This window comes from Xyrauchen texanus, chromosome 14, assembly GCF_025860055.1.
Source record: "Xyrauchen texanus isolate HMW12.3.18 chromosome 14, RBS_HiC_50CHRs, whole genome shotgun sequence".
Taxonomy (NCBI): domain Eukaryota; kingdom Metazoa; phylum Chordata; class Actinopteri; order Cypriniformes; family Catostomidae; genus Xyrauchen; species Xyrauchen texanus.
In genome coordinates, this window is record NC_068289.1 from 6,564,632 (window position 1) to 6,579,631 (window position 15,000).

The following is a 15,000-nucleotide window of genomic DNA, read 5'->3' on the forward strand; positions in this document are numbered from 1 at the left end:
ATATTTAAATGCCACTTTAAATAATATTAATAATGTTAGTTAAGGTTTGTCGTAATTTAGTGTTTTCCACCTTCCATTGCATATGCAGTTTTTGCTCCTGTTTCTTTAATACTTCTATATAAAAATGTGCTCTGTTATGACTGGTAAAGCTTGCGTAGTTTTACGCTCGCGTAGTATGAGCGTACTCGCGTAGTTCGCACGGTCAATCATCTCTGTGGGAGAAATTGCTGAATAGGCATTGATATTTATATGTGGCCGGTCATATGCTAATATGAATTACCCAATTAGGGCCAGTGGTAACTCAGTGGTTAAGGCTCTGGGTTACTGACCGAAAGGTTGGGGGTTCAAGCCCCAGCACCGTCAAGATACCACTGTTGGGCCCCTGAGCATGGCTCTTGACCATATCTGCTCCAGGGGTGCGGTTTCAAGGCTGACCCTGCGCTCTGACCCCAGCTTAGTTGGGATATGCGAAAACAACTGCATTTCATTGGCTCTGTACCTGTACTCTGCACAATGACAATAAAGTTGAATCTTAATCTTAATCTTACAACGTAGTTTCCATATATGTAGTAGGTGGACTGGGGAGGAAGCATTATAGAATGTCTACATAATACATAGATTCATATTTCAAAAGTTTTTAGAAAATACTGTCCATTTTGTAACCTTTGCAACATGGACAAGTGAAATGGACATCCACAAGTGAAGTGGTCTTCATCAGTATCTAGTCTCATGCGGTGCCTCTATGAGAAGCAGGTATGGTCTGCATGTATCTCACCCTGATTCTACAACTGTGCAATTCACATGGCATTCAAGAAGTGTTTTTGGGAGATCCACCTCATCCACCCCCTGCCCTAAAATCACAACTGATCTCTGCATTGACTAATGCGACCACCCCCTGGGACTCTTGAGCAATAACAAGGTAGAATTAAAATGCCTCTCACAGCTTCTGCCATGCCATGTTTTTGATGAGGAGGTGTGCTGTCACCTTTCATTCCCATCAAAGCACTGGGCCAGTGTGCTCTGAGATCGAGTTACAGCCTTGTGATCATTCAGTCAGACAGAGACAGGGCTCACGTCTGCTGTACATGCCGTCTTACACTCAGAACGGACCAAGGCCTCTGTAATAAATTGGAAAGTAATGGACTGAAGCCAGAGATGAGAGAGAAATTTTTCTGCCCCAGCTTCTCTCCCATGAAATATGGCTATCCCAGAGAAGGTGAGGGAGGAAAAGTTGAGATCTATTACACCGCTGTATTGTGTTAAAGGGATAGTTCACCCAAAAATGAAAATTCTGTCATCAATTCTTCACCCTCATGTTGTGATCTTTCTCACAATGTTCTCTCCTTCAAATAACAATATTTTTGAAGAAGATCCTGGCTGCTCTTTGCCATTAAATTGAAGTGAAAGGGGATTGCTAAAGTCACGCTACAAAATGACAACAAAATCACCATAAAAGTATCATAAAAGTAGTCCTTATGACACATGCACCATCATGCAAGTCCTGTTTATGTGTAATGATCCGAATTTGAGTCATTATTATTCACATTCTTTGTTGTTCATTATTGTATTCATCAAGTAAAACTATCACTTGGCTAAAGAAATCTTGGAATATGGAATATCTTTTTTCATCATTTTGGAGCTCGAAAGCACCTGTCCCCATTCACTTTCATTATAAGGAAAAGAATGGACAGGATATTCCTCAAAAGAAAGAAAATTATAGAGGTTTAGAATTACATGAGTGAGCAAATGATGAAAGAATTTTCTGTTTTGGATGAACTATCCCTTTAATGGTGTTGGTCATCAAGCAGATGTTAGAAAGAGTCAACGGTTGGTGTTTACTCTGTGCTATTTCACAGCCGTGTTAGAGTCTGATGAATCGATGTGGCTGGCTCATTACCTGATGGAGAAACACCACTGAGACTTCAATATCCTGTGCTCTATGATAACCTCCACGATAATGATAATATCAATGAATGAAGTGGACTCATGAGAACTGATGTCGGGTCTGTCCTCGATGATGGGGGTTCAATGTTAAGAGGATCAAACACCACATCTCTTGAACTCTTGCAACGAGTTACATTTCAGAAAGCGATCAGCTCACAAACCATGTATGAGTGGGTCTGCAGAGAAGCAAAGTTATACATGTCCTATTTTAGCCAGCAAGACCTTGGGGATGGTATGTTTGTGCCATTTGGTATGGTTTGAGTAAACTTGGGTAAACTTGTAGGTTGAAATGAAATACACAAACAGTAGTTCTTTGTATTCACACGAGCACACTGTTTGACAAAATTGTCTCTAATAGACCTTAGCCAAAATGAACGCCATATTTAATTTGATACAACCAAGGCTGTAGAGTGAAGTTTCTTCAATAAGTTGTGGCCTACTGTTTAGTTCAGGTCTTATTTTGTCCACTGGAAAAGTTCTGGAAAGTCGTATTTTTATTTTCATCAGTTGAACAATCGACACCAAGGTACACAACAGAATAACTTCCTTAATGGCTGTTCAAACCGAAAACATTGTGCTAAAAAAAAAAGCTAGAAATAGAACAGAAAAGGTAACTTGAGGTGTGTTTTTAAAAGTCCTTTTTAACTAGACATTTTCTAAAAAGCCTGCGCTTTCAGTACCATGAAAAAAACACTGCCCTCCAGCACTTTTCTGAAACCATCGAGATGCGGAAACAATGGTTTAAGACAAACAGAGCAACACCTCTTTCTATGCATTGTGTTAATTAAATCAATGTCAGTTTAAAATGGCCAATTACAACTTGCAAGATCGATTACCCTAATAAAGATGCAGTGGTGGACCCTCAAACAACTTGCACTCACCTGTGGGCTGAACTTTGACAGAGGTCTTCTCCGACTCTTTCCGGGTCATGGCGTACCAAGAATGATCTTGATCCTGGATCCATTCTGAGGCCTCGCAGTAGAACTCGCCCTGGTCAGTGGGCTGCAGTTTGTAGATGGTGAGACGGTAGGTGGTGGCGCTGGTCTTGTCCAACCGTAGGTCTCCAGAAGACAGGCGCTGGCGGTACTGTCCCCCTGGTCTTAAAACAAAGTCCCGTGACAGGGTGACTAGGTCACGTGGAGCAGATGTGGGGTCATCAGCAGGGCGCAGGTACCAGCCCACGGACATATGAGTGTGCTGTGATGTCTGGCGTGCGACCTCACAGCTCAGCTGTAGAATGTCCCCTTCCACTTTCGAGAGAGTCTGAGCAGCCGCTGTAACTGTCAGAGTGTCCGGGATCACTGTAGAGGAAAACAGTAGGAGAAGGAGAGGTAAGGTTAGTTTGAGAGTAGAGTTCATGAACAATGCAATACACCCTCAAAGCCATTCACTCTGTGCCCCATTAACATTTAAAGAGGATTCTCTCCTGCAGGGATGCTCAAACCCAGCATTCTTATTATATTACAACATATCGCCCCAAGAAAAACACACCTCTTTTTGTCCTATACAACCTCTCACCTTTCCACTCCCTCCTTCAGCCTCTAGCATCTTTTCCAATAAAATATAGTTGAATTCTCCAAAAAACTAAATGAAATGGGCACTAACTGAAACATGCACATGCTCTTTTGCCCTTGTGGGTTTAGTCTACACACACTTTTTCTCATTCTTCCGTGTACAGTGCCATAGGCACACATACAATATGTAAACAGCTTGCTGCAGGTACATGCACACATGCATGTTTGCATGAAGTTAGGGAAGCATGAAAAGAGAACAAACCTGAAATTGCGGATAAACACAAATATACAAACACAGATTGACAAGGACACCTTGCTACAGTATGTGAACAAGCTCATTGACCTTGCGCCTGAACACTCTTGTGAGTGCAATGTCGTAAGTTGTTTGTGGATGGTTGGGTGGGTGAGTTGTTTACGCTGTAATTAGTCCTTTAATTTCCACCAGTTAGACCCAATCACAAAATTTGTGGACCAATTGCGAACATAATGGGGGGTCAATATCATACTGACAGTAATCAGCCAATCACAGAAATATAGAGGCAATCACACAACTTTTTGTCTATATTTCACATTTCCTCTCTAACATTCATGCCATCTTAACGTCCTCAATGGGACCTTAAAGAGGGCGCTATGGGCTCTCTATGACACTGCCTCTCTCTGAAACTTTATCCGGTTACATTTCAGTACATTTACACATACTTTAAGAGTTTGATTTAATTTGGACTATACAATTATTTTTATGCTTTAAGTGATTTAGTATGACTGAAATAGTACCAGTCCAATTTTTGCAAAGTTGGACTAACAGAAAAACCAGGTATGGTGAATTTTTATAAAAAGCCACCAGAAATGCTAGAAGTTTCTTTATTCGAAGTCCGAACAGATCCACATATGATGGAACCACCTCAATCAAAGCTATTACAGGAAAAAGATGATAAGATTTTAAAAGAGCTTTCACAGTTGAAGTCCTTCTTTTAAATGTTAGATTACCTTTTGTGTCATATATTTTTTTAGATATACAGATGAAGACTGTTACTCGACTATGCAAAAACCTGCTGTAGTGCAGATTGTAACTGCACATTAACGTAGTGTTTACACACTATTTGATGTCATGTTTCATCCATTTTTTTAATGGAGGCATGAATGCATATCTTTAAAACACATTCCGTTTTAGAAAGCAGGATGATTTGCACACACTTGAGTGCAATGCTGCTCTCCAGCTCAGAATCCCAGAATTCCAGCGCATCTGTGACACCACGCTTCCATCCTTTAGCACCAAGCCAACACAACACGATATTCTGAATTCCATTACCGCTAGATGTCTTCGTGTGGTGCCTGCATTGATTGTGCCTCACACTCACAAATAAAAAAAACAAACAGCTTTGACCAAAGTGTGTGAGAAACGGGTTTTCATGACAAACCGGAATCCTAGAAATAAACCTATATGACATCTTGCAAACTGCAGCCACAATATTTATCTGAATGAGGTGCTGACAGCTACCAGTGGCTCCCATTACTCTTTTTTGTTTGTCCAGGACACAGCACAAAAAATAAGTCTGTAGCGAAAAAAGATGTTGACAAATAATTTTTCTGAACTCTAGCAGAAAGGTGAAAATAAGTTATAGAACTTCCCAAATATAATTGTGCCAATGTAAGGCAAGAAGTATAACACAAAAATCTGCGCAACCATCAAAAGTTTGAAAACACGATTACATTTATGTTTTTTTTTTTTCTTCTTTTCAATGAATTGGACCATATTGTGAAGTAAAGTCAGCCAACAAATGGCCTTCATGCAGTGTGTTGAAACTCCTTCAGTGATGTTTAAAAAGCATAACTTGGTTGAGAGAACAGAGCTGACTGTGCAGAGCTGTAATCTAGGCAAAGGGTGGATATTTTAAAGAAGTCAAAATAGCTAAAACATCATTTAAATGTTTTGGTAACTACATTATTACCATACTTACATTTGTGTTACTACATAGTTTTAAGGACTACACTAGTGTTCTAAAAAGTGAAAAATAGTAGTGTATGTGTTAACTAATGGTAATTTAAATATATACAGAAGGTTATGAAATATCTGCCCACTGTTCAATCATCATACAACTAGCCCTTAAATCACTGGCCCAGTTCCAGGTTGACAATGGGTCAAGAGGAGTAGCATGAAAATGGAGTATATCTGCGTGATGAGGTACATCTGGTGTATCTTGCATTTCATCACCCCATACATGAATCCAGCATTGCATGCCTCCAACACTGAATAGGGTTCTCATGAAAACCAGACAGCCTTTGGACAGGCATGAAAAGGGAACTGTTCTGGCTGCATGTAATGTAATGCTCCTGGTGCACGATACGCCTTGTAGCCACTTGTGAAATGGTTTTCAATGTGCCAGGAGTACATGCTCACCTGAAATACAAGCAAGTATGCATGTATCTCACTTAAAATTGCGTAACTCCATTTCAATGGTTGGACATCTAATTGAGACCAAATTATTATAGAATTAAAGTAAAAATGTATCATCTGTGAGCTATGAAGTATGGAATATGTGTCTTGGCTAGGCTGGTCCAAAGACACTTAATGACATTTTAAAGCAGAGGCCTTCAACCTTTCTCTAAAAGTAAAACTTTTACCAAAAGTAGGATAAAAGCCTTTATGCAGCAACAATAGCTTGTGTCTCTTTCAATGTTAATGGCCCTGAAAAAATTTAAACCTATTTTAACCGTACGCTTAGAGCAAATTGGTCTTATATGCAATACTTTGTTTTTACTGTACATGTAAAAAGAGATCTTTTTCTTTATTAGCTGGGGATGGGTCACGATGGTCAATTACAACCAACTCGTCCATTAGTGAGGTTGGCTACATTTTACGTTTACATTTATGCATTTGGCAGACACATTTATCCAAAGCGCACTTTGCACTTATTACAGGGACAATTTCTCCAGAGCAACCTGGAGTTAAGTGCCTTGCTCAAGGCCACAATGGTGGTGGTGGGGATCAGCAACCTTCTGATTACCAATTATGTGCTTTAGCCCACTACGCCACCACCACTGGCTAGTTTATATAGATAATTTGAGCAGCAGTGCATTAATTAGTGTGCTGAGATTTAATTTTTAGACATTTTTCATGGTAAAACACTCTTAGAAAATTTGCATCTTTAAATTAACTTTCTTTAAAGCACAACTACTAAAGCAATACACATTTAAACAGACTTTGGCTGCTGCATCGTTTTAAGAGCATCCCACCATGAATCTTGCATTTTACCCCAACATGTCAAATTAAAAATCCTCCAGCTTTAAAAATCTTGTTTCAAAACCCCTGTATTCTGGTCCATTCTGCTGTAATCTGGCTGTTTATGAATGCAAGAACATGTCTTATGTAAACGCCCCCTAGGCAACATGTCTAATAATGGTCAGATGAAGGCCAATTAGTCGGGTAGCCATTTTGGCAACCCACTGACTAGTCGATTTTGAAAATAAAAATGCTTTGCACATCCCTAGTTTAATCAAAGAGGTTTACCTGCATATTGGGATGTCTGTGTGTATGCTGGCGCACATGATGAGAGCTCAATTATTCACTTTCTATTTGCTCACACAATATCACTGCTGAGCGAGAGTGAAGGAGCCCCACAAAAGGTATGCAACGCTAATGAAACAGCAGCAAGTGGGATGGGGTGGGGACACGGCTTACATAAAACTAATGAAATAAGAGAAAGACTGCATGAAAGAGAAGGAGAGAGAGAGAGAGAGAGAGAGAGAGATGAGTGACAGAGTACGAACAGCAGAAGGTAGCGATGCAAATGAAACAACAGAAAGAAATGAAAAAAAAAGCAGAGGACAGACGGTACTGTTTAATAGCAGGTTCCTGCTGCAGCGCTTTGAAGGATCACAGATGTTCGACACAAAGACAGAAAGTGATAATAAAAGAGGGAAATAGTGAAATGAGGCTGAAAGGGAGAGCTGGGTCTGAGGTGCCAGCCCTCCACTGGGTTTTTTTAATAAGAGGCCCACTGTGTCTCTCACACCCTGATGAACAACCACCTTATGAATCACCACAGAAAAGAGAGAAAGAAGGTGGGGATACATGAAGAAAAGATGACAAGGAAAAACAGAGGGGTGTTTTTAAGAGATATTAAACAATATATTTTGTTGTTACGGTTTAGATAATTTAAGAATTTTTGTTTTTAAGTGTTTGATAACCAATATGCATAACATATTGTTAATTATTGTTTTAATTTCAGCTTTTTGACAATACATAAATACCATTAGACTAACACAGTAACAAAAAACATAATATGCATCATGTTAATATTTTATTAATAATAATAATGATGAATATTTTTACATTACATTTATGCAAATTTAAATGATAAATCATTTCTGTGTTGTGCCATGTCTGTTACATTTAAAATGAAACGCATTACATTAAATTAGTAAGTTACTTTTCCTGTGAATACCATTGTTGGCATGGATGGCATTGATGGGTGTTTTTTTTTTTTATTTAACAAATGGTGTCTGAGGCTTGATAATGATCAGTGGGGGAGCAGACATAACGGAGCCTGCGTGGGCCTCTGCTTGCTACAGTCTTGAGACATCTGTTGGATTATTCATTAAATAATTAATTAATGTGTGTCTGATTGGTCCAGATGCTACAACTATTTGGGCGATTATTGTAACGATTAATCATTAGCTCTTAACCGATTATTCTGCTTGTGTCCCGACTTAAAAGGTTGGATTAAACATGTTTACTAACAATAAAGAGGACAAAATAATCTTTTAAAAATATGTCTAAATGACATTCTTTGAATTAAAGGGGAAAAACTACTTTTTATTTATGGTTTAATTAATAAACAATTTCACATGAAAAATCCTATCGTTATCAAGTGTTTTTGTCTTGTTCTCCATTTAACATGGTCTAAAAATCCTTAAAACAAGTTACATTTACTTGTAACAACATGAGATATTTAGACTTGCTTTAAGAGAATGTATCTTAAATAGAAGTGTATTAAGTAAGTGCAGCAAGTGAGCGCCAGTGATGAGCGCCTCCGCGCGAGACAGTTTGAAACTCTCTCGCACAGTTTTTCAAGTGACTCATAAGCGGCTCTGAACGCACACACAAATGCCAAGAGTTTGTGCTTCTTTATATAGCCCACTTCCTTATTATTTGAACTTTCATAAAGGATGCATTAAATACAGCATATAACGGTGCAGTGTTTTCTTTTTAGACTCTCTGACAGGTAAGTTTTGCTCAAGCGGAACACCAGGTACGGCTCAGCTTAATTTCACGATGACACTGCTTCTGTATTTACTTATTTTGCATTTTTGTGTTATAATACTATGCAATCTACATCATCTTAATCTGTTTGGAAAGTTTGGAGTGCGTCTGGACTGTGAGCTGTTGTTTCTTCCTCTCCTCAATCAAGTGCGAGCTGAAGTGCTGCTCTCCCGCGTCATCATTCGCGTTTCAAAAGATCTAATGTCGTGTTAAATTAAATCAGAGGACTATTAGTAAACGAAAATTGTCAAACCATTTTTTATGGTTGATGTTGTCGATAATGTCGACAAATCGTTTCAGCCCTAGTTGGTTAGTGGTGGTGGCGTAGTGGCTAAAGCACAGGGCTGTTAATCAGAAGGTCACTGGTTCGAACCCCATGGCCACCACTATTGTGCCCTTGAGCAAGGCACTTAACTCCAGGTTGTTCCGGGGGGATTGTCCCTGTAATAAGTGCACTGTAAGTCGCTTTGGATAAAAGCATCTGCCAAGTGCATAAATGTAAATGTAACTGTCACACATTATCGTCTCGCAGGCAGGACAAGGCACAGGTATTGGACATAGAATGCATCAATATAAAGATAAAAGATACTTCTAGAAGTTATTTAACTCCTTTGAGAATGAACAAAGTGATGCAAATTAGTTTTATAGGTTGGTATATGATAAAAAGGCGCAACTGGGCAAACAAAGATTAGAAAGGGCAACGTTTTTATGCAATTTCTCCATATGTAACCATATGTAACTTGTTGCTAGTTACTGTTTAGGACGCTATATATGTCATCCGCCTGTCAAGTCCGGAGTGTGGCCCCCTTTCGAAATTAGGAAAATGAATCCGTAAAATAAATGTCAAACTGATTACAGGTTAATGTCTAGTTTTTACTAGGGTGTCCCTGATTTTTCTTGAAAAGCAGATGATAGTGTAGGAGTGTGAAAGAGAGAGCACACTTGCAGAGCTCCGTTTGTGGAGGAGTGTGTGTGTGTGTGTGTGTGTGTGTGTGTGTGTGTGTGTGAGTGTGTGCTTTTATGTAGGCGAAGACCTGAGGGACAGTCTCCACTACTGTAGCATCAAGTACACCCCCACATTCATCTCTGACTGAATATAATCATTATATATTATGATGACATAATGGGCAAACTCAATAATCATCCTTCATCTTAGCATAAACGCATACTAAACAAACAATAAACCTTCCTTCCCACAGAAAAGAGAATCAATACTTAAATATCAAATATCATATGGTACAGAAATGAGCCTGTTACCATAACAACTTCTCAACAAAGTCCCTTGGAAACAGCAAGTTGTTTCCAATGTGACATTAAATCTGTAACTTGTAAGGCATTATTGATGGCATCAAACAACTACTTTATATAAGCTTTCCAAGTTAAGTCGCCAAATCAGGCCTTCAACACAGAGCCAGCGCTAATCTCAGGCTATTTGCATTCAGTTCACCAGGAGACCATGTCTGACAGAGAAAGAGATTGAGGGATTGAGACATCTCAGTCTTTTTCAAACAGTACTGTAATTTGTCTAGGCTCAAAACTTGCAACAAACACACACACGCATATGCACGTAGACCCATCCTTAGCTTTGCAATTCCTTCTGGAATGAGTTCAGCATAAAAGTATGTGATGTCAGGTAGGCGTGGCCATATGACCAAAATCTTTATTAATCAGAATCATAAATATGAATAATATTAATCACTGTAAATTCATGATTTGCTTGTTTTTTTGCCGGAAATTGCAAACTGTTTTATAATTAGGGAAGACTGGGGTTAGTTGGCTACATTGGTTGGTTGGCACAGAGTAAATTATTGTTCGCTTTTTTACCTAAGAACTTAAGCTTTAATTTGTACCAACTTGGGTTTTATTATGCGGGTATTGTACTGATTATGTTTACTGTTAAGGAGAAAGTGGTTCTTTTTTGTTGTTTTTTTATAGCTATTTTGTTCTTCCAGTGTACAAATGAAACTTAAAGCAATGTCATAAAATACGAGGTATATGCATAAAAAGAGTTGTGATTGGTAATGGAGTACTATATACAGTATATATACAATATACTAATACATAATTCGATTCAAAGCATTAATACACATATTTCATGAGAAGGAATGTGTGGCAGGGCGGAGGGCGGGCCGGATCGTGATCATACACACCCGGTCCCTTATCAGGCTAATCAAGCCTCTGAGAGGGATAAAGGCCGACTGCGGAGGATTGTGCGGGAGAGAGAGATCGTTTACGGACATGTCTGTCATGTGCGTGTTTGTCTTTTGTTTAAGTTTGAAATTAAACTATTATTTATATTGAAAAGTCGGATCTCGCCTCCTCCTTTCCATTGACTGCTTTACAGAACACTACCATCCAATCACTGTGCTGCCTCACGCATGAGCTCACATACAGCAGAGAATTTAAAATCACATGCGGACCTGACAGCGGTTCCTTGCACAGAAATGGGAGCAGACTTTTACACTAAACAATGTGGTGAGCTCAGAATTACTTGTCAGAATGGACTGCAGTCAACAACTCGACAGCAAGTTGGCTGCAGTCGAAGTTTCTGAAACTCGTGCTGCAAAAAAAGTTGTTCGTTTACAGAAGCACCCATTCCATCGCATCTTGTCTATACGTCTCATCATGGACAGGATAACGCAGCAGCTTGTTCAAAACAAGAAAACAATGATGAAAACAGAAAACTTGTCATGTCAACTCTTAAATTCAAGTTACCGCAATTTCGACCTAAAGGGTTTACCAGTGCTCTGTTGTCAAGACAAAGAGGTTAAAAGACTGGACAACTTCACACAGGCGATTTTATCACACTAGAGTCATGATAACAAGTATTATGTTTAAGTAATGTGGCTGTACTTTTGAAACAGTATGTAGTTAATGTTTTGTGTATTGGACCCATTTACTTTAACTGAACGCAATTATTTTTCTTTAGAAAAAGTTAACAGTCAAAAAGATTTTCTGTGGTAATCAACATTATGCCGCAAACGCTGTCAATGTAGTTAGTTTAACTTGTATTGAACCAGAAACATTCCTTGTAAGAATAATTAGCTATGAATTTATATTGGGTCTCTAAGCAGTCCTGGTTTTGGTGGCAATGTCTGATTTCACTTTTGATTCTTCAAAGTTTGAACAGAATATCAGAATCTTAGATTTGCAAACTATTGTATCATTTTAACTCTTCTCACGTTCATAGATTTGTCCCATGGTTGACATACAGGCACATTTTGATCTCCATCGAGAGTGAGACTCCTAATTTGTGATAATCAAGCCATATAAATACTTCACAAATGAACTTCATATCACTCAAATATTTTTATTTTTTTATTCGTTTACTTGGTTTCAGATGTTTTAAATAGCAAAAGTATAGTAGAATCTTTACAGTCATATGGTATAAACTGTCATTCCTTCTGATCCTAATTTCAGGCATGTAAGACCCTCCTAGGTTGTTCTTTTACATTCTGCCGTCATTCTGTCACCCCTATCTGGGGTCACATGCAGGTGTCATGCCAGGAGCTCAAACTCAATGACAAGATGAAGCCTGCAGGGACAATTCAAAATTCAGCTTTCACAGATCTGCACTTGGTCTGACATCTCAGTTCAGGACACTCTCATCACCAACACTGGCCTGTCTCTTTGACATCTATTCACTAAAAGACTAACAGAGACAAATGCACTAAAGTGTGCTGCAGAGGCTTGCTAAACGTTATGTGGAATCCCTGAACAGAGCTGATGGCATAACTCAGGTGCCCCAAAGATTCCCTCAGTAGCCAGCTGCCCACTTATCAACCTGAAACTCTATTTTGGGGAACGGTTGGGGAAATCTCACCCCTCCTCACTTGTCTGTCACACTCGAGGCTTAGAAATGGAACATGGGCGATCAATTAGCTGACTGCCTCTGATATTTCACACCGATTCCCTGACACATATTGCAACAGCTAATTTTGGCATCAAATCAATATGAAGCCTGCCGAAATAAGAAGAGGACCACCATGGGAGCATTAACATTTACACCATGGACAATTAGTGTCTTGTTGTAGTTTTTTTTTTAAACATGTCTTTGCATTATGGAGTAAAAGGAAAGGGACAAAATGTTTGGCCACATTTGGCGGGTCATCATGACGAAATATTGCTTTTCAGATCTTGATAGTAAAAGTGCAATGAAACCTCTCTGCGTTCCATTTACTTCAATTTAAACGAATGTGGGAAACTAGAAATGCAATCTCATGCAAGGAAATGCTGCCTCCTGAAGCCTACAATTTTAAGTTGAGTGGACTCTGAACAGAAAATGTGTATCACCAAAAGATATTTGACTAATAGTGGATCGAGATTTCACAGATTGAGGCCACATCCACACAAATCCATTGTCATTTGAAAACTCTTGCTTTTAGTTTCATAACATCATCATTTCAAGTATACAGTAATGGAGGGCTTTTTTTTTAAACTTTAAATTTTTGGTGAAGGAAAACATTTTTCAAACGAAAAATTATTAGTGTGGACATGACCGAAGCTTTTGGCTTAATTCTTTAGAACAGAAACTTAAAACCTGCATGGTATGCACTGCAGTGTCACAGCATTAATTGAAAGGCAAGAAAAACCTCATTGGTCACTACCAAAGCCATGAGAACGTCAGGTGCTAATCCTCTATTCCCTACCAGCATTGTACAAGTAAGCAATCTGCAAAAGTAACAAAGGTTAACTTGCACCAAGGGTAACTTGTATCTTCTTATTGGCAACAGCAAATCAATTTGCTATTCAGATAAGTGAAGACAAAAGCTAAGGAGTGAGTGGTGATCCCTCCTGATGCTCCAGCAAATGAGCTACTCTCTGCTAACCTCGTCTCTGTTATAGTATCTAACAGCCGCTCTGCCAAGAGAAGCTTGACAATTAACATAATCCAGCAGTAAATGCAAATGCAAACAAGTTAAGGATTAATTAAAAAAAAATAGAGAGGAGGAGGGTTAAGCAGGAAACACCCTCTCAAATGCATTCTTCCTCTCAATAACGAAGCAACATCTTCAAAACTTGAGATGAAAGAGAACGACACTTAAATGGCAAAGACAAGCAAGTCTATCATGCACATAAAGAGGAGCTCTGAAGGGGCCATTTCACTGTGTTGTCTGGTGTCCATGCTAAGACCAGCTTAGACCAGTATGAATTTCCATGCTGGTCCAGGGTGATTTATGCTAGTATGCGGTGTTGGGCAAGCTACAAAAAACTTTTAGAGAATTCAAAGAAAGTAGCAAGTTATACAACAAATTACATGCCAAAAGCATGTTTTTTTTCCCAACCAGATGCACGGAGCATACTGTCATAGATAAAGCATCTAAAAGACTAATTCACATGATGTTTATTAAAGTCATGGTATAGCATAGTACAGTATAGTAAAATACAGTATACATGTATAAAGTATGGTGCAATATAAAATGTACATACATGTAAAAAAAACATGTAAATTCATATTTATACATTCTACCTATTCAAACCCATGTGTTCAATATGAAAAATCACTTTTTCATATTTATACCATCTCTACAAACCCATACCATTTGCACATAATTTCCTTTGCACATTCCTATATAAAAACTACCACCTTGCTAAATCACAAATGTAGTACGCTATTAAGCTTCACTACTTGTAGCAAAGCTACTGACCATCAATGCTAGTATGGCGCTGGTCTAGCTGGTGGATCTATATAGCCATGCTGATCCCCTGCTAAAAATGCTATTCACCAGCATGGTCTTTCTGAGTAGCTGGTTGACCAAAGATGTCTTGCTGTTTAAGCTGGTTAAGAAGCCTTTCTGGGAAACCAGCTTACCAGCATCCAAAACCTTGAGCACTCCTCAAAGGAAGCAAAAAGGAGGGGGCCTGGGTATCTCAGTGAGTACTGACGCTGACTACCACCCCTGGAGTTGCGTGTTCGAATCAAGGGCATGCTGAATGCCAGGTCTACTAAGCAACCAAATTGGACCGCTCGTTAAGGAGGGTAGAGTCACATGGGGTAACCTCCTTGTAGTCGCTATAATGTGGTTTGCTCTCGGTGGGGTGCATGGGGAGTTGTGCGTGGATGCCACAGTGGATGTCGTGAAGCCTCCAAACGTGCTTTGTCTCCATGGTAACACGCTCAACAAGCCACATGATAAGATGTGAGGATTGCCGTCTCAGATGCAGAGGAAACTCCACCACCAGATTCATCCTCCACCAACCGGATTAAGGCCAGTCACTACGCCACCACGAGGACTTAAAGTGCATTGGGAAGTGGGCATTCCAAATTTGGGAGAAAAA

At 39.2% G+C, this 15,000-nt stretch overlaps 1 protein-coding gene across 1 annotated transcript in view; it reads right to left on the reverse strand.

The window, feature by feature from the left end:
• LOC127655231 (immunoglobulin superfamily member 3-like) overlaps positions 1-15,000 on the reverse strand; it is a 189,667-nt gene that overhangs the window by 63,422 nt on the left and 111,245 nt on the right. Inside the window, exon 3 of the mRNA XM_052142910.1 lies at positions 2,826-3,245. Coding sequence (XP_051998870.1) covers positions 2,826-3,245 — 420 coding nt within the window. The remainder of the gene's footprint in view (positions 1-2,825; positions 3,246-15,000) is intronic.